The following is a 20591-nucleotide window of genomic DNA, read 5'->3' as shown; positions in this document are numbered from 1 at the left end:
ATTTGACTGGACCATAAGCTGGATGGTCACACTGACTCATTTCATGCAAAAATGTACGTCTGTACAAGCAACCTACACAGAATACACACAAAACTCTACACAGAAAAAGCGGTACTTCGAAAGTTAAGTAAAGTTCGAAATTAAGTAAATGGACTGGTTCTTATATAGCACTTTTCTTCCTGCCTTATGCAGCACACCCCACCAATCCTTAAGTGCTTTCTGTCTAACATTCAGACTCTGATCTGAGGTTATGTGGGGTTAGTATCTTGCCCAAGGATATTTGGCATGCAGACTGTATAAGCCAAGGATCGAACCACCAACCTTACAATTAGTAGATGACTTGCTCTACCTCCTGAGCTAAAACCGATTATTAGTTATACCGCTGCAGGCAAGATGTTAAGTGTTTATGGTTCTCGGATGAGGCATCCTATCCAAAGGATTAAAAATGCTTTTCTAATCCTTTGTTTTCTGACAAAAAACCTGCAAAAGTGCAATTTGTACCTGATGTGTACGCTATATTTGGTGGTAATTAGCTTGATAAAAACATCACACACACAAGATTTTACTGTGAACATGTTGGCAACTCAAAGCGGTACACTGTCTAAGTATATCCTCACAACTCCGATGGCTGTAAACTTTTATCTGTGCTATTAAATACAACATAAAATGTGATTAATTTATTCTAGCTTGGGACTTTTTGAATAACATCTGTTAAAAATTTGCTCTTTCTCTCTCCTACACTTTCATTGTTTCACTGCTCGCAGTCATCTGTGTGTGCCTGCATTTCTGTGTGTGTGTGTGTGTGTGTGTATGTGTGTCCTCATTTGGATTAATTAAAGGAAATCTCCCGTGAAGAGCGGGGGCGTCCCAATCTGGCTTTTCTCAAGGACGAGCAACTTATCAATAATACCCAGGCCTCCACCCCAACCTACGCTACCACCCACTCAGATGTACACACACTCAGGCATACCTCATTCTAACGCCATGGAAACAGTCACCCAGTGCCGCTCCCAAGCCTGGCGATCATCACTCTCATTTGCTGTGGAACAAAGGCTGGTAAACGTCTGACTGCTATTACAGCTCCCTTATCAGTGCTCCCTGCTTGTCTCAGCCATGAAGCAGCACTGAGCTCAATTGCTCAGTCATTCATACCACTTTTTTTTTTCAATATCACATTTCTATTGTGGTCTGTTGGCTGTTCTTTTGTTGCTGACAACCACTCACTATGATCCAGTATGAGTCATTACCAAAGCAAACATCATGGCAAACTGCAAGGGAGAGAGCAGCATGTGTTGCTCTTCGTAAAAGGGGTTGCCCCGGCTTAGATAATTGCGGAAATCGCTCTAAGGTGTGTGTTTGTGTACTCATATGTGCAGATGTAGGTTTGAGTTATAGACTTTCATTTGCAAAGCAAGATATCAAAGCACAAAACCTCCACTAATATTTCCATTATTTTCTTGTGAAGACATTACACACATGAGAACCACAGATCCCATTCACAAGTTTCTATGGTTACAGAGACAAGCGTCAATATCTTATTGACACCATGGTTGCTAAGCTTCTCTATTTCCCCAGAAGCAGACAGCAAAGTCAAGGTGTTATATGGTGACTGGGCCAAACTGAAAGTACTGTATAAACCAGAACTTTGGTGAAAACATCAACGAGGGCAGCAAAGCAGCAAAGATAAGTCAATGCAGAAGTTCATATAGTCACATAAGGCTGCCTCTGTCTTTAAATTTGGTGCATGGGAGTTATGAGTAACAGGTAGATGCCAACTAGCCCAGTAGCTCCATACTAGGTGTCACCTCTGCAGATTCAACCCTTACTGTGATGTTGGTGCCCTCTGGAGCACTTTTTATGAAATCATCTGACAAATAATATCACCTGCTGCACGCTTAATTGTAAAAAAAAAGGCATGCCAGGGTTTTAATGATTAGAATTTTAGTGATATTTGTGTGTTACTTTCACACGTATCTGTGTCTGCATGCAGTCAACAATCTGTCGTCTGATCTAAGGATGATCCCTTTGTGCTCCAAAAATGTTGCACCTCCCAGTTTAGCTGTCAGACAGATGGCCTCACACCTGACTCCAAAATACTTTTGTATACAGAGAAGTCATGGTGAACTCAATGACTGCAAGGTGTCCAGGTGTTTTGCAGTCACGAGGTGTTGTTGTGGCAGGAAAACAAGCCCAAATCACCACCTTTCCACCATCGTCCTTTACAGTTGGCAGGACGTGTTTGTGCCGATATGCTGTGTTTGGTTTTCATCAAGCATGGTGCTGTGCGTTATGGCCAAACATCTCCACTTTGGTCTCATTTGTCTTGAGGACATTGTTCCAAGTCAAGTCAAAGTTTATTTATATAACACATTTAAAAGAATAGTGTACATCAAAGTGCTTCACAATAAAACCGCAGTGCAGGCAGAACAAAGAACAAATAGTACAATTATACTTAAAATTGTATTTACATGGTGTAGTGCAGGCCGAAAGAAAGTCAAACTAATTTGTTTCAAAAGCTAAGTTAAAAAGTGTGTTTTTAAACGGGATTTGAACGATTGAATTGATTCCGATGTACAGATTTCGACTGGGAGATTATTCCAGAGTCTAGGGGCAGCGATGGCAAATGCATGGTCTCCTCTGGTTTTTAAACGAGACCTTGGTTGCATTAGGAGCAGTTGGCTGGAGGATCTTAGTGCTCTTACGGATAGAGGAGATCAGTTAAGTAGCTGGGGCCAGGTTATTTAGAATTTTAAAAGTTCAAGAAATCTTTTGATTTGTTCAGATGCAAACCTAACCCATGTTCTTTTTAGAGGCTTTCTCCTTGCAACCCTTCCAAACAAGCCATACTTGTTTAGTCTTTTTCTAATTCTAATGTCATAAATTTTTACATTTAAGATGCTAACTGAGGCCTGTAGAGCCTGAGATGTAGCTCTTTGGTCTTTTTTTGTTCTTTGGCATTTCAGAGTCTGACCTTGAAGTGAATTTGCTGGGATGGTCACTCCGGGTGCCGTAAAAGTTTTCCACTTGTGATTAATCATCTTCACTTTAGAATGATGGACTTACAACTGTTTTGGAAATATCCATATAACCCTTCCCACACGCAATGCTGCAGACCAGCAAACTGCCATAACGTCTGCTTTTGTAGAGGTCCTGATGATCAGTTAATTAAGTGCATCTCATTATGAGCACCTGGCTGCTACTTACCCTCTTAATTTTCTATGGAAGCAGTAATGGTGTACTTAGTTTGTCACATACAGTTTCAGCATTTTGGCTTCAGCTTTGTCAAATATATCATGATACAGTGTAAAATGACATGTTTTGCTATTGTTCCTCTGACGTTGAATTTACCTCATTTTAACACCTGCTAAGGACCAGATGATTTTTTATTAAGAGCTGATACATAAAACAAGTATTCTGTAATTTCATCAAATTTCAAGCTTTTTTTAAATTAGTTTTTTATTGGCTTTTGTGTTTGTTGCTCTTGCTGTCTGTTGTTTGAGTGTTTATTTACTTATTCACTTACTTGGCTGCTCTTGTGCCTGTCTTGTTTCTCCTCCCGTGTCAGCCTCACTCATGAATAAATTCATGCAAACATCATCAGGGTGCATCTCATTAGAAAGAAAACCCATGTTGTCAGTTGACTTGTGGTAAACAGAATTTGGTTTATATTTATTGCAGACTCCCAGCAGAAAGGCAGAAAAAGAGATTCCAAAAAATGAGGCAAAAATATAGGCTGTGTGCTGAATCTCGCCTCCAGAATTGGGGGTTTTTTTTGTGTGTGTGTGATATATAAGTTAAGAATATTTTAGTGCTGAAGACAAATATGAAGGCACTGGCCTGTCCTTGCAGGTGAAGCTGTGAAACAGTAAGTCAACAAGGTAGAGTGAAGCAGTGTAGAGTTTTGCAGTGTCAGCATATAACTTGAAAGAGACTTTGCGAGAGCAACAACTGCAATTGGCATAATGTGCAGATCTGAAGCCAGTAGACACATACTAGTCCACATTTTGAAATGATGGTGTTTAGGTGGATGCTGATGTTGTGGGGAATATAAAAGAAGAGGAGTGCCACTTAGGGCTCAGCATTGTGCTTTCTTCTTTCTTCCTCCTTACGCTTGATTGGGATTAGCTGACTCCTCGGTGACCGCTAGTCTTTCTGCAGTCCCCACTGAAAGACAGACACAAAGTGTGTGAAGGATGGAGAGGATAGCTAAGGGATTATCACAACTCGCTCTTTTGGCATTAAAATTAAGCTTAAAACTTTCTAACCCAACTCCAATGAACCTCCTTGCAGCAAAAAAGACAAAGTTGCAAACATTTTCTCCTCCTTAATACAGCTCGTGATGGTGGAGAATCTCCCTCTTATGGGCAGAGTCACTCTTGAGTTGACTAAAACAACAGCAAATGACCAGTGGACTAGTAATCCCAGGTGTCAGGGTTCTTTCCAGTTTGAAATATCCTAAAAATGTCCTTAAAGCACCTCCACTTTAAACAAAAAGTTTCCCCCAAACTGCAAATGTTATCTATATATATATTGTTGGCATTCACCATAGCATTTGTACAGGCTGTCAGAATTTTTTCCTTTGAATTACAATGCGCCAAGTAACCTCTCCTTACCCTGAGATCTGTCTCTGTCAACCTGCTGCTCAAAGGGCTTCTGCAGAGCGCTCAGAATGGTAAAGAGGCTCAGCATCACAGGAAAAACTATGTTTAAGTCACAAAGCTGCTTTCTACTCGACTTGCGTTAGTAGTGCTCGGAGAGATCTCCATGGTTACACAGTTTGACTCAGACAGCAAGGTGACGCGTAGTCATTGAGGATAACAGACAGAGGTACGAGAGGGAGAAGGCGGAGGGGGAGAGAAAGGGAGGGATTTTCTTTTTAATAAGAGGGCGTAGTCTCTAAACTATAAGAGCTGGCTCAGTGTGACACTGTGCGTCTTTTTAAGAGAGGTAGGAAAGGCATTTTTACTGTATATATTAGCGTGTTTGTGTGGCGGCGTTGGCCAGTGTGCATATGCGTGTGGGAGGTGTGTGGAAGAGTGAGTTTTTGCTGCGAGGTTTTCCCAGTCTTATCTGTGAAGGAGAAGCACCCGGGAGAGGTGACAGGAGAGAAAGCACCACACGCGCACACACTTATGCATCTTCTCCACCGCCGCCCCGCCTTTCCCTCCTCCCGCAGCCTCCACACTCAGATGGATGATGTTATCAGGAGACTCGGGGGGAGAGGAAGATGGGAGCAGGGAGCTTGTAAGAGATCCTTCCGTGTTGTTATCTGCATATATACAGGCAAGCTCCCCTGCAAGTTATTTGCAGCACTCAGCGCATCATGAATATTAACTGTTACATGGTCCAAGTGTTTGTTTCTGCTTCCTCCCTCTGGTCTATACCTCGAGGAAGTGTTGATTATGGTGCCTTGCCCGGTGTGATTAACACACTGATCACTACACAGGCGCAGGGGCTAGCACACTTAGCGGTAATTATACTTAGCCCTGCTGACAGCTCTCTCCAGCCTTGGCTCTGTAACCCCCTGAAGAGACACAGAGCTGAGGGAAAGCAGGACACATGGCTGAAAATTATTAAAAACATAAGAAAGTCATCTGTTGTTGTTGTTGTTGTTTTCTTTAAAGAAAGAAAAACCGTCATATGCTCCTACAGATAAGATGAAAATGATCACGTGTATAGTAAATGTGTATGTGTGTTGTGGTAGGTACTGGCTTTATCTGTAGACTGCCTTCTGCTCTCTTCTCTCGGGGGGAGGATGTCAGAGGCACATAGGTTAATAATGCTGTCACACCATAAGGGCCTAAGGCTTGTTCATCGCAGAAATGCACACACACAAAAAATTGCCATAGCAGCAACAAAGTAATGATAACAGGAGACAAAAGGCATAAAAACATGCAGACTTTCAGCTCTGCCTGTCTCGTCGCTCATGGCAAGTTCTTACATATTTTACGAGTAGTGGAATTCATTTTATAGGATTTTTCTCCTGATAGAAGTAGTATATTTTGTTTATTACTGCAGGTTTAAAAATTGTGAGGATTTGGCATAATTTAATAAGTTGATTCTGCTATATTTGTAATTTCCACTGTGTAAGGAAATACAACTTTATGTCAGCCTCACAGTCAGTACAGCCTGCACTTTGCCCGCCTTCTCTCTCTCGCTCTCTGTCTCTTTTTCTTCCTGACATTTGTCTTGTGAAAGTCATGGGCCATGTTTGGCTGCAAAGTGGCTAAGAGGGCAGCAGTGTTGGACTGATTACAGAGGAAGGACAGAGAGAGCCAGACGAAAAGTGCAAGAAAGATTGGTGCGATTTTGAAGTTTGCCAGAACTGAGAAAGCTGAAAGCGTTGATCTCTCTAAGACATTGACCTGAAACTCAGTTTGTTCTTTACGTTAAAGTCTTTGTGGTGCTTTCTGCATGTCTTTCCTCGCTGCCCTTCCTGGGAGGCCCGGTCTCTGCGGGAAACACTTTTGCAGCCAACTATTAATTCGCCAAACTGCTGAGTCGACGACCAAAATAGCACCACGCTATGGGACATCTTTTTTTAATAGACTCGTGAAGCATTGTTCAAGTGCAATCATATCTCTCCTGAAGACTGTACTGGACGTAGAGATCAGATAACTTAGGTAGATGACTGTGTTACAGGATGGAATATGCGTTAGGGATCTATTTCAGTCAGCAGATAGCTCAAGGATGCTATCTGAGCTTTGAATAAATCCATCTCAGGCCCTAACTGAAAAGAAGAGTTACAAAGTTTCTCTCAAAGTTGGGAGAGAAACATGACCTAGCTGTCCTAGCTGACTCATGATGTCTCATGATCTTAAGATGGTGCTACTGTAAGTGTGCAAATGTGTTTCACTCATAAATGTTGAATTTTACCTGAGTGCTGTGCTACATTGTGACCTAGTGAAGGTACACCGGTCGGCTTTGCTGTAATAGGCTTCCCTGTTTACTTATTAATAAAATATAATGTTTATTAACTCGATATTAACTTGATAGCATAAGTTGAAAATTACATTTCATTGTCAAAAGCACAAGCTAAATGTTAGCATTCTCAGCTAATTAATTTAGTATCTACAGCAGTAACCTATCAGTACTTTACAATGATACCAACAGTAAATAATTTTCTAACTATAGAAATGTAGGTCATTGAAAATATCTCGATTTTTGAGCAGAGTCAGAGAAAGTCTGTTATATCCACAGTGTGGAAAAATCATCTTTTGGCCTAAAGTTGAAAGTAGGCTGCACTTACCATTAGCCAAATGCTATGCTCTCTCCTCTGGGGACAGCAATCCACAAATCATCCATCCCATCAGAGCTGTATGCCTCCAAGCTAATCAAATTGAGCATAACATTAGTTCAGGCACCCCTCGAAGTCAGGCTCATCTGCAATCCCAGTAGAGCAGCTGAAACCACATAAGCTGATGGCTCAGATACCCGTCTACGAGTCTAATTGGCTGTCTCATATAGGGCAAGCTTTTTAAGCTGCTTCAGCTCTCCTATAGTTGCAGCACAAGTGCAAGCTGCTCTGCAACCCACCTTCACTTTTTACATTGTATTTGGTTTAGTTAATGTCACTGAGGTCATGGAAGGACAAGAAGGTCCCAGAAGAGAGCCATGCTGGCAAATATAAATTACTAGCAGATGGAAATGCAGTGAAATACAGTGATCATGCCTGAATTTGTCTGATCATTGTTGATATGCTTTTGAGATAGTTTGGCATTGCAAAGCAGTGATTCAAACTCATGTCAGTTGGAGATTTTGCACACCTGAGTTACATGCAGGCCTATTTTCTGCTCTGTTTATGCACTGCATTAGGGTTCAGAGATAATAAAACAGCCACGCTCATATTGGAAAATTTATGGCGGCCTACTTTTTTGCTCATGAATCATTAAGGAAGTGATTTATAAAAGAATTGGACCTATAAGCAGAATCAATAATGGCACTGGTTTCAGTGAAAGCTTATCAATATCCATCCCTCCGCATATCCATGCCTCGAGAGTGCAACACGGCAAAAGAAGACTCTGGTGCACTTCTCTCTTATTGCTGTTGTTTAATTGAATTAGTAAAAGTCTTAATGAGCTTCGCCTAATGTGTCGTTTGAACAAACACCAAAGGAGGAATTGTCAGCACATTGTGTCAGCTAATGCGTGAATTTCTATGTATGATATTTCAAACTGCTAATCATGGGCATGTCACTCAGTCCAAATTGCCTCTAAGCTGTAATCGAGCACCACATGCTGACACACCATAACTGTGTTGCCTTTTCTGTGCAGGCGTGTTTGTGCGACTACTGGATGAATGTACTCTATAAATATTTCATACTAGCCCACTTCCCTCCCTGCTTCATCAAAAAAGGAAAAAAAAGAAAGAAACACACAAACAAATATCCCTCCAGTATAAATAAAGCCTGGACAGAAGTGAAAGGGCTTTGAGGGGGAGTGTGAAAAGCTTGCGCAGAACAGTGTGTTTTACAAGACGAAAGCAGGAAACAGTGAAGTTTAGCAAAGAGTTCCGACACTGCAGCCAGTGGGTCTTAGTGGGTCTTTCAATATTTTTTCACCTGTCATATTTTGCCTAAAAGTTAACTTTAGCTCTTGGGTAACAAAACGTGCAGGTGGCCTACAGGCAGATGAGTCCTGGTTATTGATTAAGGTTTCTTCTCATACACTGTCAGGCCCACTTGAGCATTTTTTGTGCTGCTGAATGAACCCAGCGCAGTTTCAACATAAACACTGACTGAAACCTTCTGGTTTCTTCGTGCTGCATGCCTCCAGCAAGGATAATATGAAGGTGACAGCGAGTTCTGCATCTCCTGTTGATGTTGCCGTGCTTTGCAAAACAATCAACAAGATAAAATATTTACATGCAGAGATCGTCTCTCACACTGATTGTAAGACACCTCACTGAGATTGACCCTGAAGACGTGACTTAAATCACAACGTGACTTCTGGCGAAAGCTCCCGAGCTCAGTTGGGGCACATAATATATTCTAGCTGACTGATAACAAATTAAATTGTAAGTGACACAGAGCGGTGATACTGCATTATGCTTAGACACAGTGGTCATATCCAGTGCAGTTATTGACTGCACTTTGAGCTGTCAAAAGTTTATGAATAGCTCAGTAGATTTCAGAAAATAATCAGCATTCATTATCACGCATCCAATTCTGGAGTTCTAAAAACTGTAGACCAGACGGACACTGAACTGGTTTATTTTTCTCATTTTGTTGCAAATTGTAACAAAGCAGTTTTGGACACATGTAGTGTTGTACCAGTTTCAAGAAATTCATTTGGATCAGATTCATCGTTTTTTTTTTTTTTGTCCCCAGTGCTTTATGAACTCGGTAATTTTGTCTGCAGACTAATGGCTTTAGAATTGAGGCTGAAATCGTAATGGCTGGGCAGTTCTCCAAACCTCTCTGAACCTTGGAGGATCTACGGAACAAAACATTTGATGGCCAACAAATATCACCATCTCTTTCTGTTTCTCTCTTGCTCTTCCTCTCTTGGTGAATGCCTTGGAAACTGGCCATAGTAAAGGCACTCAACCAGACAGAGTGGTGTAGGGTGGGGTCCCCCCCCCTGCTTTGCTGCTGATTTATATTTGGTCTCTCTATGGGTGTGTGTATTTAAGTCATATTCCAGCTATGTGTCTTATCATGTTTGTTCACTGCTTCCATTAATTGTTGTCAATTTGCTAATTAGCAGAATTTATGCACAAAGGGGGATTATACCTATATCCTGCATGTGCATCTAATAATGTGAATAATAGAGCAATGGGCACATGTAAACTTAATTCATTACATTAGCAAAGTAGACTTTGCACAAAGCCAAGTTGTCATGTGCCATCCAACATCTTACATTCCTCGATGGGGTCATAACACTGGAAGAGATACAGACCAAGAAGATTAAATACCACACAACTCCTGAAATCAATCCACATTACCATAGCCATAATGATCTGGATTGATTCTGCAGCAAAAATTATCATACCTGAGGAAAGGCTCAAGTTGTCAAGCACAAATTGATGAACCAAGTGGGGGAGGTTTGGCCAATGGGGACTTATGGGGTGGATCTTAGTCCATAAGAGCTTCGGGCAGGGTTATCAATAGGTTCTTGCTGGACTTGGCTCAGTGTCCATAATTTGACATGTACACAATCAATAGCCTCCACCTAGCTGGCAGGTGGGCCACTGGTGTGGTGCAGAATATTTTTCTTCCTCACAAGAGCTTTTCCCTCTCAAAGTCAAGAATGATGCGAATGCAGGCAGAGGAGGTAGCGCAATAAATGGAACGTAGTTGTGCAACCACGAGCTGCCACTGATGACAGGGCACTTATAGAAGAGTTAGTGCCTCTATTGACGACCTCTTGAGGAGGATGTAGAAAGGTGATTCTTGCAATTTCAGGAGAAGTGGTTGAGATGACAGGTGGCTGAAGATAAAGCTCAAGAGAGGCACAGAAGAGCGACTCAAGAGGGCTCTTAATGCCATGACTCCTGCATGTTTTCTCCTCTGGATCAACTTCACTCCCCATTCTCAGTCCACCCAGGATATCTTAAATTACTTTTAAGGATCTGTGGAATTAAATCATGAGGAGAGTGTGTTTGCTACGGGCAAAAGAGCATTTGCTTTGTTTCATCAGCTTATTTTAGTTTTTTGGTGACAATGCCTGTTCCAAATTTTAACCTCTTGACATCGTCATCTGATTGTTGGGTTTTCCTCTGTGTTGTTGTCAGATCTTTACCTTACAATATAAAGCACCTTCAGGTGACTGTTGTTGTGATTTGGCGCTATATAAAGAATATTGCACTGAATTGAACTGAAGCACCTTCTGCTCAGCTGTTATACATGTGGAGCCAACAGTGCTACAGTTGGAGCTGCTTTGTTGTGAAAAACCACATGATGGCTTCATGTTTCAATTATCCCAAACATCTTTTTATGTATTAACTTTTCATATAAGGAAATAGTTTATCTCCAAATACCAGGATAACTGTGATAGTCCTACCATATATCAGTCGAGCTCCAAAAGTAAGACATGACACTAAGAACTTTAATTTGTTAGTCGTCTCCCTGATTGTAAATCTCAAAGTGAACCGGCTTCCCAGTGCAGCCGTGCTAAGATATCTGCTTTTTTCTCCATGGGTGATCTGCTAAAAATCCTTAAATGTATGAATGCAAGAGCAGTGCACATTAGGTGATCCAAGATGAGCACACCTCATGGGCGAGTGGGTGACATACTAACCAAAAGAATGCAGTATAAAAATGCAGGTATTATTCAAATGTTTCTTTCTGGGAGCAACATGACAATTCTGATCAAAGGGAGAGAGCTCAAGGAAAATCGATGTTGTGACATCAGGGCAAACTCCTCTGCTGTGAATTGATGGGGACTCTATGGGGTTTTAAAGGATAGGCAACTCTTCTCTGCATACATCTGAAAGTCCATGTGACGCACAGAGAAGGAATCCTTCATTACAACAAAAGTCTGCCGTACAGACCCACTTGTGTGTACGATTTGGCCTGATTGTGCTCTTATTATTCAGAGCACAATAAGCTGTCTGCTACTATAGAGCCAGTGGAGATAGAGTAAAGCAGCCCAATTGGTCACAGGCAGCTAAAGTATGTGAAACACCAGCTAATCATCTCAATGCATTGACCGCCCGTCTAAGCCAATCAGGAGTAGCCTGACCATGACCTGACTGGTATCCTGATACTGAGGCCGAGTCGTTCACAAGAAGAAGAGAAAAATTTAAAACAAACTGTGAAAGAAGTTTAATGTCCACTCAAAAAAGGAGCCTAATGCTTAAAATCAGTTATAAAGTAATAATAAGGTAATTGTACTCATAAACCTGGTGTGTTTTAAAAATAAATTGATAAATTGTACTTGAAAATAAATTGACGTAAAATATAAATGTTCTTACATATTAAGTCTAAATATATTTTGATAGATGAGTATAAAATTTATGTATATAATAAAGCTATAATTACCAGTAGTTTGATATTTAACTTTCTTAATTACTTTTAAATGAAATTGCTTCATTTTAACACAACACGCATTCACACACAGTTTAGCCAAGGTGCGTGCAGGCACATCGGTCAGTGGTGGAACTGACAGATAGTTTAATCTCAGTTATCTAACAGTTTGAACTCACGGTCAGAGAGGAGCTCCACAGATTAGAAAGTGGCCGCTTCTGTGAAAAATCTTCTTTCACTTCCTGTGTCTGTTACCCTTCGTCCTCACAGTCACATCTAGGTCAACCGGCTTTACTGTGCTTTCTGTTTTTTTTTTTATTTTGTTTTTTAATCCACCACTCATGACATTTGATGCTATACTTAATGCAACCGCGGATGCAAATCATGAGAAAAGAGGAGTCCAAGTAATTGATCTTCTTAACTACTCCCACTCAATAACAGTAGGTTAATGCAAGCCACCTGAGCGCTTCTTATCCCCGAGCTTATACGGCATTTGCTGAACACAGGTTGCTTGGGTGTGTGAAAGTGAGACAGCGGGGCTATGGGTCAATGAAAACATTAATCGGTTTGTCTCTGTCTGTGTGTTTGTGTGCGTGCCCGCATGTCCATTCTTTCAGCTGTTCATAGTGTAGCTTTTGAAGTGTGGAACAGCAGAAGATTAACTGTGTCCTCTGAGGCAGTTAATGTAAATCTAAATAAAGAATCGACCTCTGAAGAATGACTTACCTCTTGCCTGCATGTCAGTAAATCTTATTTACATATAGTCCACTCTATGCTGTACCACATCAGAAAGTCATCTGTGTAAGACACAGTATACCCCCAAAATTATTATCTCATGCTCTTATCTGCTCGTCTACCTTGTTGCTGTTCAGAAACAGGAGTACAAGCAAAGGTCTTCCGATCAAATTGTTTGGCAGCAGGGAGTGAGCCTGAAATGCGCTTGCCAAAAAGTTGAGGGTTATGGAAGCAATCTGCGTCCTTACTATGACTCCACAGCTCAGTGCCAAGCTTGCCCTGAGTTGCCTCACTTAGCTGCTAATAGGTTTAACCTAATCAGTACCAGCATTCATTTAGCGATAACACTTCCTCTGCTGAGCCATGACACCACCTTCTTTGTTCTGCTTTATGATTCCATTTTTCCTCTGCATTAGTAGAAGGGATCCAGCAACAAAAAAATGCATTTATATATGTTTGCTTCAGGAAATCCCACTAGCCATCTGACCACTTTTTCCAGCTTGTCATTGTTAGCCACAGGCTAATGGATGCACTACAGAAGTGGTTGACCCCTAACCACTGCAAGAAAGAAAAAGAGTATTGCTAATATGTAATATTTGCTAAATTAATGAAGTCTCTGCGGAGATACTGTGAGCGTCTCTGGACTACACATTGTAAATTTATGTAAGATCATCAATGTGTTCTGCAACTTAATGTGATTTGTGATTAGTATTCAGCGTGCCTTGTTTTCCTATTTGACTGAGTCGCTTCAATCTCTCTTCATTAGATTTTAATAGGCTTTATATTGCTCGAGTCACAGAGGACTTTGCACAAAAGAATGCTAATTTTTCACATGTCCTGGATTTCAGTCGATGTTTTGATGCAGGGTTGCACCGAGTGTGCATGCTTCACCTGTGTGGGAAGAGACGCTCAGCTGAGCAGAGTTGAACTGGAGAGGAATAAAAAGAGGACATCAGCTAACCCCAGCAGCACTGTAAGGAGTTTTATCTGTGGTTACAGTGCAAGAGGGAAGATATTCAGCTCATCACGTAACATAATGTCTTTGCCAAATATAAATGACACACTTGTTTTATAAATATTAAACCATAGTCAGAGCATCTAAGGCCAGATTTAATCAATCTGTGTCAATAAATCCTCATCGAGATAAAGAGCTGCAGCTAAAACTCAGCTTTATGCTGTGCTGACCTCATGGCATTATGCAGGATGTTCCTACCCGTCCCCTCACTGTTCAGATGAGCATACGGGAAACAATATTTTCACTGTATGTTTCATAAGAAGAAACAATATTTTAAAGCTTTGTGCATTTTTCAAAGTGAAAGTAATGAATGAAAGGGGAAGTTTTAGACATTTGCCAACAGGTGGCGCCAAAATCCTTTTATTCTTTTATCTGGTGTAGATGGGACTACACACACACACACACACATACACGCACGTGCGCGCTCACAGTTATTGTCTAAACAGATGTCTGGCCTACTTATTACCCTTATTTAAATTAACTTCTCACTCAGTAAGGTCTGCAATGCTTCATTCATTTAATCACTCATTGGTTCCTTGTGTCATTTTCCATTATCTTGCTGACCTATCCTTATGTAATACTCTAGCATATTCTATATTCTTTATATGGATAATGGAGCTCTGATATTCAAGAGCACGCCCACAGTGCCTTTGAACCAAAGACAGACCCTCCATTAGATTCATATCATATACTGAAGACCTTTATTTATACATCTTTTAAAATCCTTAATGCAAATCAGGCAGCCCTGATTATTCAGAGTGTGTCCTCTGCCATTGTTAAACTAATACTTTCTTCATTTCTGTGCTCTCTTTTCAGATTCTAGCCATCATATCAATACTGTTTATCGTCCTCTCCACCATCGCACTTTCTCTCAACACTTTACCAGAGCTCCAGCACAAGGATGAGTTTGGCCAGTTCAATGATAACCCCAACCTGGCCCATGTGGAGGCCGTGTGTATTGCCTGGTTCACCATGGAGTACCTCCTTCGCTTCCTGTCTTCTCCGAATAAGTGGAAATTCTTCAAAGGTCCACTTAATGTTATTGACTTGCTGGCCATTTTGCCCTACTATGTCACCATATTCCTAACAGAGTCGAATAGGAGCGTGCTGCAGTTCCAAAATGTGCGTCGTGTGGTGCAGATATTCAGAATCATGAGAATACTGAGGATCCTGAAGTTAGCCAGGCACTCCACGGGGCTCCAGTCTCTAGGATTTACTTTGAGAAGGAGCTACAACGAACTGGGGCTACTTATCTTATTTCTTGCCATGGGCATCATGATATTTTCCAGCTTGGTCTTCTTTGCTGAAAAAGATGAAGATGCCACCAAATTCACCAGTATTCCTGCCTCATTCTGGTGGGCCACCATTACAATGACTACAGTGGGCTATGGTGACATTTACCCACAGACGTTGCTTGGAAAGATTGTAGGTGGACTCTGCTGCATTGCAGGTGTTCTTGTCATTGCCCTACCAATCCCCATCATTGTAAACAACTTCTCTGAGTTCTACAAAGAGCAGAAGAGGCAGGAGAAAGCCATCAAGAGAAGGGAGGCTCTGGAGAGAGCCAAAAGGAATGGTAGCATTGTGTCAATGAACCTAAAAGATGCCTTTGCTCGTAGTATGGAACTGATGGATGTAGCGGTAGATAAAGGAGAAAACAAGACGCCTCTTGACAACCACCTGTCGCCTAGCCGCTGGGGCAGCCATACAAGACATGCCTCCTCTGAAACCCATCTGAAATCACCTGACAAAAGAAACCCAGAGTTTCTGCCGGAAGGTTCTCCCCATCACATAACCATCACTACAACTGGAAGTCCACAGCGGACAAGCAGGACCCCACAGCACCTTAGTGCTCAAACACTGGAGGAGATGTACAGTCAGATAACCAAGTCACAGTCCTTCAGCAATCTCAACACTACAAGCTCCATGAGCACTCTGAGCACAACTATGACTGCCCCGGCATCACCGAAGAAGTCCCATAGCCCTGAATTTGCATTAAAAGAGGAGGTGGGGATGGAGATGAAGGAAGTCCAGCCCTCCTTGCCGGAAAACTTTGGAAGCTGTTCAGCGGGCATCAAAAAACAGGGCTCAAACTCAGGCGAGGAGGATACTAGATCATGTCAGATCAGACACGCCAGGGCCCCGCCACCTCTGAATCTTAGCTTACTGAGGCCCAGTGATGACCAGAGGTTTCTTAAAGATGGTCTCTATGAGTCCGTCAACCCAAGTGATGGATCAGAGCTCTACATAGAGGAAGGGGAAAGCTGCAGTGCTGCGGAGAATATCCAGGGCTCTCCAAGACGGATTAATCCTCTAAAAAACAAAGGGTTGAAGGTCAATTATACAAAGACCTCTGCCGAAGGCCCTCTGACACCACCCAGTACTACTTCTCCTGGAGACATCAGCTCCAGCATCCTGGAAGATGAGTCTCCAGTGGGAGAGACATCACCACTCATCCCTAGTTCAGAGGGGCTTCTTCAAGTCACAATGGAAGACGTCTGCCCTCTGGCCCCTAAGAGGCTGGTGGTGGACACCCCACCAGGGGATGAAGATCCACAATCCACAGAGAATCATGAAGAGAAGCACCTGATGGAGGTGGCGGGAGCAGTGGTTGCACCATTGTCACCCAAGACAGCAGCACAAAATAGCACCCAAGGTGTGGTTGGGGCAGGCGAGGAGGTTAAGCCTGACAGCAACCAAAGTGGACACAAAGTAGAGAACCACATGTTTACATCCGATATCCACCTGATACCCGGGGACGGCAGCCTCTCTCCAACGTGTGAAACCAGCATGTGAATGTAAGGGACATTTGAGGGACAACAGACCTAGTACAACCTCAGCCTGAAGTTTGGGAGAGCAGGGAGGAAAGTCAAGGGTGCAGCAGTGGCGAAAGATCTTTTTGCATGGCATGACAAGTCTCTTATACTTGTGTTGTTGTTGAATTGCAGAAAAAGAAACTGCAGTGCTTTGTGCAGATCCTGGGAAACAGTGGGCTCAAAGAGGACACTTTTGAGAAACAGAGAATTCATCAAATCACGTACACGCAGGTCCTCCAGATGTACATAACGTCTCCTTTTTTAGCAAAAGAAGGGAATGCACAGAGGAACTGTAAAAGCATGCTTTTTAAAAAAAATCAAAGGACAGATATTTTACGGTGCTTAGTTTGCTGAAAGCGCTCCACTGTAAATACTAGGACATCTAAGGCAATGACAATGCACAAGATGGCAAAGGAAGACAGTCACTGAGGGTACTAATATTTGTAATGTAAAAAGGAAGGGGTAGGGGTTTGGATAGACAGCCCTCAGATTGGGTGTTGCATCGTAGCGACCTATTTAAAAAAAGAAACATATCATTACCTTTTGTGGCAATGCAAAGTGTTCTCATGATGGCCCTGTTTCTTTGTTTTGTTTCGTTTTTTTTATCTTTTGGTTGGTTTTTTTCTCGTGAATAGCGGTGTATGAAACTGTAACGTTGAGATTAATATATTTGTTTTTCATAGCAGCTGTTGAACTTTCAGTTTGAGCATCTTTGAATCTTTGAAGAAGGATAAAAACACCTTGAATTCTCTAAAAAAAAACAAAAAACACCTGTAGTTGCCAAGTATTTATCAAACCAGTAAGAAGATGAACTATCAGACACTAAAGCTACTGACAATATTTATCACGCAGTTTCAGGCGTTAGAGATTTAAGATGCTCCTCGTTCAGCTTTTTGATTCCATCCAAATCAGAGGAAATGATCTTATTTACTCTCTAACATCAATTATATAAATAAATATATCTATCTATCTAAAAGTAGTTTTAAGAATGAAATGTGATAAGTAGGGCTAGATTGGTTGTAGAAAAAGTCTACAATATGTAGGTGAGACTCCATTTAAAAAAACAACAAAAAAAAGAGGTAAGACTTATTATTCACCAAAGTAGATTTGGTCATTAACACAGATATATGCGTTACACTATCATTATCTGTTTTGGCTTTTTAAAAGGGGTAGATTACAACAACAAAAAATGACAGTATTCCTTCTGATATCAATGGACCAAATCAAGCACACTGACAAGCTTTCTTCTATCTCAACTGCATTATAACATATATGGTAATAACATGTATTTTGACAGTAGGTATGCTTTTGGAGTTTTTTTTCATTATAGTTTGTTTACCTGCATTGTGTTCATTGCATCCTCAGCAGCCTCATGTCAATGTTGACCTTTGTTCCATACTACTGCAACTTTACCCAATCCTGCTGATAAGTTTAAGGCATTTTTTTGTATATCTGTGGTGTCTCGGACTGTAATTTATCGTGTTTTATTGTGAACAATTTTCAGTCAAACTTAAACCCAAAGGATTTTTTTTTTCTCTCGTCGTCTCTCTTGCTTTTGTTTTACACTGACTGAAAATATATCTGTTCTACGTTGCCTTTGATTCCAATTTATTGCTGGAATATTTGTTTATTTCTTTCAGCGTGACACATGTCGGCGTAGACTAGCGAAGTGTTTGTGAAAGCCACACAAACCGGAATGGCAATGATAGGAAGGAACGTGGGTGAATTACTTTGTTGTCTTCTTTCTTGTTATCATTCTTTTTCGCTAATCATATTTTGTTTGTTTGTTTGTTTTACTGAAAGGTGTGGAATGTGCAATACCGCATACTGCAATCTATGCAGGCCAAGAATTGTGGCACTTTATTTTATGTCTATGGGAATTTGTAAGTGTACAGGCAAAATTTACTTGTATTTTTCAGATGTTATATCTTTAATATGAGGCAAAAAGAGTATTACGACTACTAGGATCTCACAAACAATGCAAATGAGAATCTGACTTTTACTTTTTCATATTGCGTGACTGGCAAAATGCTGTTGAGCACCTTAAAGCCAGGTATTAATGGACCTCAAATTTGATTATCTGTCGGAATAAGAATCCAAATTGACCACCAGGGCCTTTTATACTGCTGTTAGATTTACATAAAAAATCTAGCAAATGTGTGGAAGATATTAACATTATCTAATTTTAATGGCCACAAACAAACAATTTTCTGTTTTTTGTGAATTATCGTGGAGAATGAGTCTATTTTTTCTAAACCAAAATGGAGCACGACCACAATTTCCTGCCATATGGTGGTTGAAATGATGCGTGCCTTTTCATAACACGGCTGTTTATGAGAAGGTAGCGAGTCATTTTGCTTTGTTCATATAGCACTGTACAGAAAAAAATTCTAATTTTATAGGAAAAATCAGGTCTTTATGTAATAGAAACAAGTAATGATATTGAGTTCTCAGGTTTTCTATAACTCTCTGATGTTCTGATTGGATAGATTATCTGTTTTGTTTTGTTTTTCTTGAACAGCTAATGTCAGCTAGCTGCTTCTGTACTTTTTGAGAAGTGTTGTCGTCAAAATCCACTTCGATGTCTTGGCTTCCAGAACAGGGAGCTGCAATATTTCTCCCTTCTTCTGAGTAATGTGTGTACCACATTCAGTATCCACTCCCATCAGTCTTCGGAGAGGCAGGAAGAAGTACAAACAAAGGGATGGACATCTGACCATTAAGGGAGGCGAAGAGGGAGCGCGGCTACAGCCAGGAAGAGATCCCTGCTGTCTCTGAGCTGATCCATCTGATTATTTCCCATGCTGACACCAGTGAGTGCTCCGGTCCCTCCGGCTTCAGAAGCTCTAACCCCATGGCATGCCCTCAGGAATAGCTATGAGTGGGTAAAAACAAGGCGAGGACAAGAAAAGAAATGGTTTTCCCAAATGGTTACATTGTGTCAGTTGTGGTCCATATTTTCTTTCTTTTGTCTGTGTACATACGATTTGCCCAAAGTAGCATATTCTGACTCAGTGTTCAGAGATTCATGTGAGACCTCATGGAGTTACCTTTGTGATATTACCGATCCCTCATCAGAAGCTCAGATTCTTTGGTACTCTCTGAAGTAAAATGCGGGGTCAGCGGTGGTCTTCGTTTGAATTTTCATCTCTCTTTTTTTCTTTATAATAAAGGGAGGTTAGATCATAACCTTCTTGTTTGTAAGCTTGTACTTTTTTTCTGTACTCCAATTAATCCTTCATCCCTTGTTTGTAGTAATCATGTCTCTGTGTTAGCCTCGAGTAATCTTTCATTTTGACAGGTAGGGTAGAGAAACAAGGGATTTGGATTGATCAGCTGTATCCCCTCGGGATAAAGTTTGTGTGGATACTGCAGCTAATTCTGTGAACTGACAGCAAAAAGGACTGTGCTCTGTCTTACTGTCTCATGATGGCGTATTCATCTGTGATGCTGTACAGAGTGGAAACGTCGTGTCTTTACCCTCTCTGAGAGAATGGGTATTGTCCGTGTCACTCATACGTGCTTACCTTGCTCCTTAAAATGCAAACAGCATCATTGTTTGTCCTTATATCTCTGTATATTCTGCCTCCTCCATTCTTTTTTCTGTTCAGCTTTGAGAGAGCATTATCATCAAGACACATCCTGACCTACAGACTGTTTCTGTACAAAGCAACATCTTTGTATGCATGTAGTAGTCTGAACAATTATGTGACCACAGAACACTTTGTTATGGTATGTATGTCAACATTTGTGTAGAGCATTGTTCCTCATTACGTCTATTAGCATATGCAGAATAACAAATAAATGTATAACTCCTGCGTTTGTGTTTGGTGTTCCTTGCTCTGCATATCAGATGATGATTGTAGGCCAAGTAAAAAAGAGGGGGAAAAAGACTTAAGTTCGAATCAGGACACCAATTAAAATAATATGTTGCATTTGCTGCAAGAAAGCAAAGTTGTTTTCCGTATACAGAAGTGTGGACAACTCAGCAGTTTGGCTGGTTGATAAATGATTTATTACTGAACGGAAATGCGTTCCGTTCGATGCAATTAATGTA

General features: G+C 41.1%; 1 protein-coding gene across 1 annotated transcript in view; it reads left to right on the top strand.

Annotated features, from left to right (window-relative positions):
* The window catches only part of kcnb2b (potassium voltage-gated channel subfamily B member 2b), an 89627-nt gene extending 69281 nt beyond the window's left edge, over positions 1 to 20346 (top strand). Inside the window, exon 3 of the mRNA XM_031749966.2 lies at positions 14535 to 20346. Within this exon, the coding sequence (XP_031605826.1) occupies positions 14535 to 16514 (1980 nt within the window). The 3' untranslated portion in view covers positions 16515 to 20346. The remainder of the gene's footprint in view (positions 1 to 14534) is intronic.
* The last annotated feature ends 245 nt before the right edge of the window (positions 20347 to 20591 follow it).

Source organism: Oreochromis aureus, linkage group 9, assembly GCF_013358895.1.
Source record: "Oreochromis aureus strain Israel breed Guangdong linkage group 9, ZZ_aureus, whole genome shotgun sequence".
Classification (NCBI taxonomy): Eukaryota; Metazoa; Chordata; class Actinopteri; order Cichliformes; family Cichlidae; genus Oreochromis; species Oreochromis aureus.
This window is presented reverse-complemented; position numbering and strand designations above follow the sequence as displayed.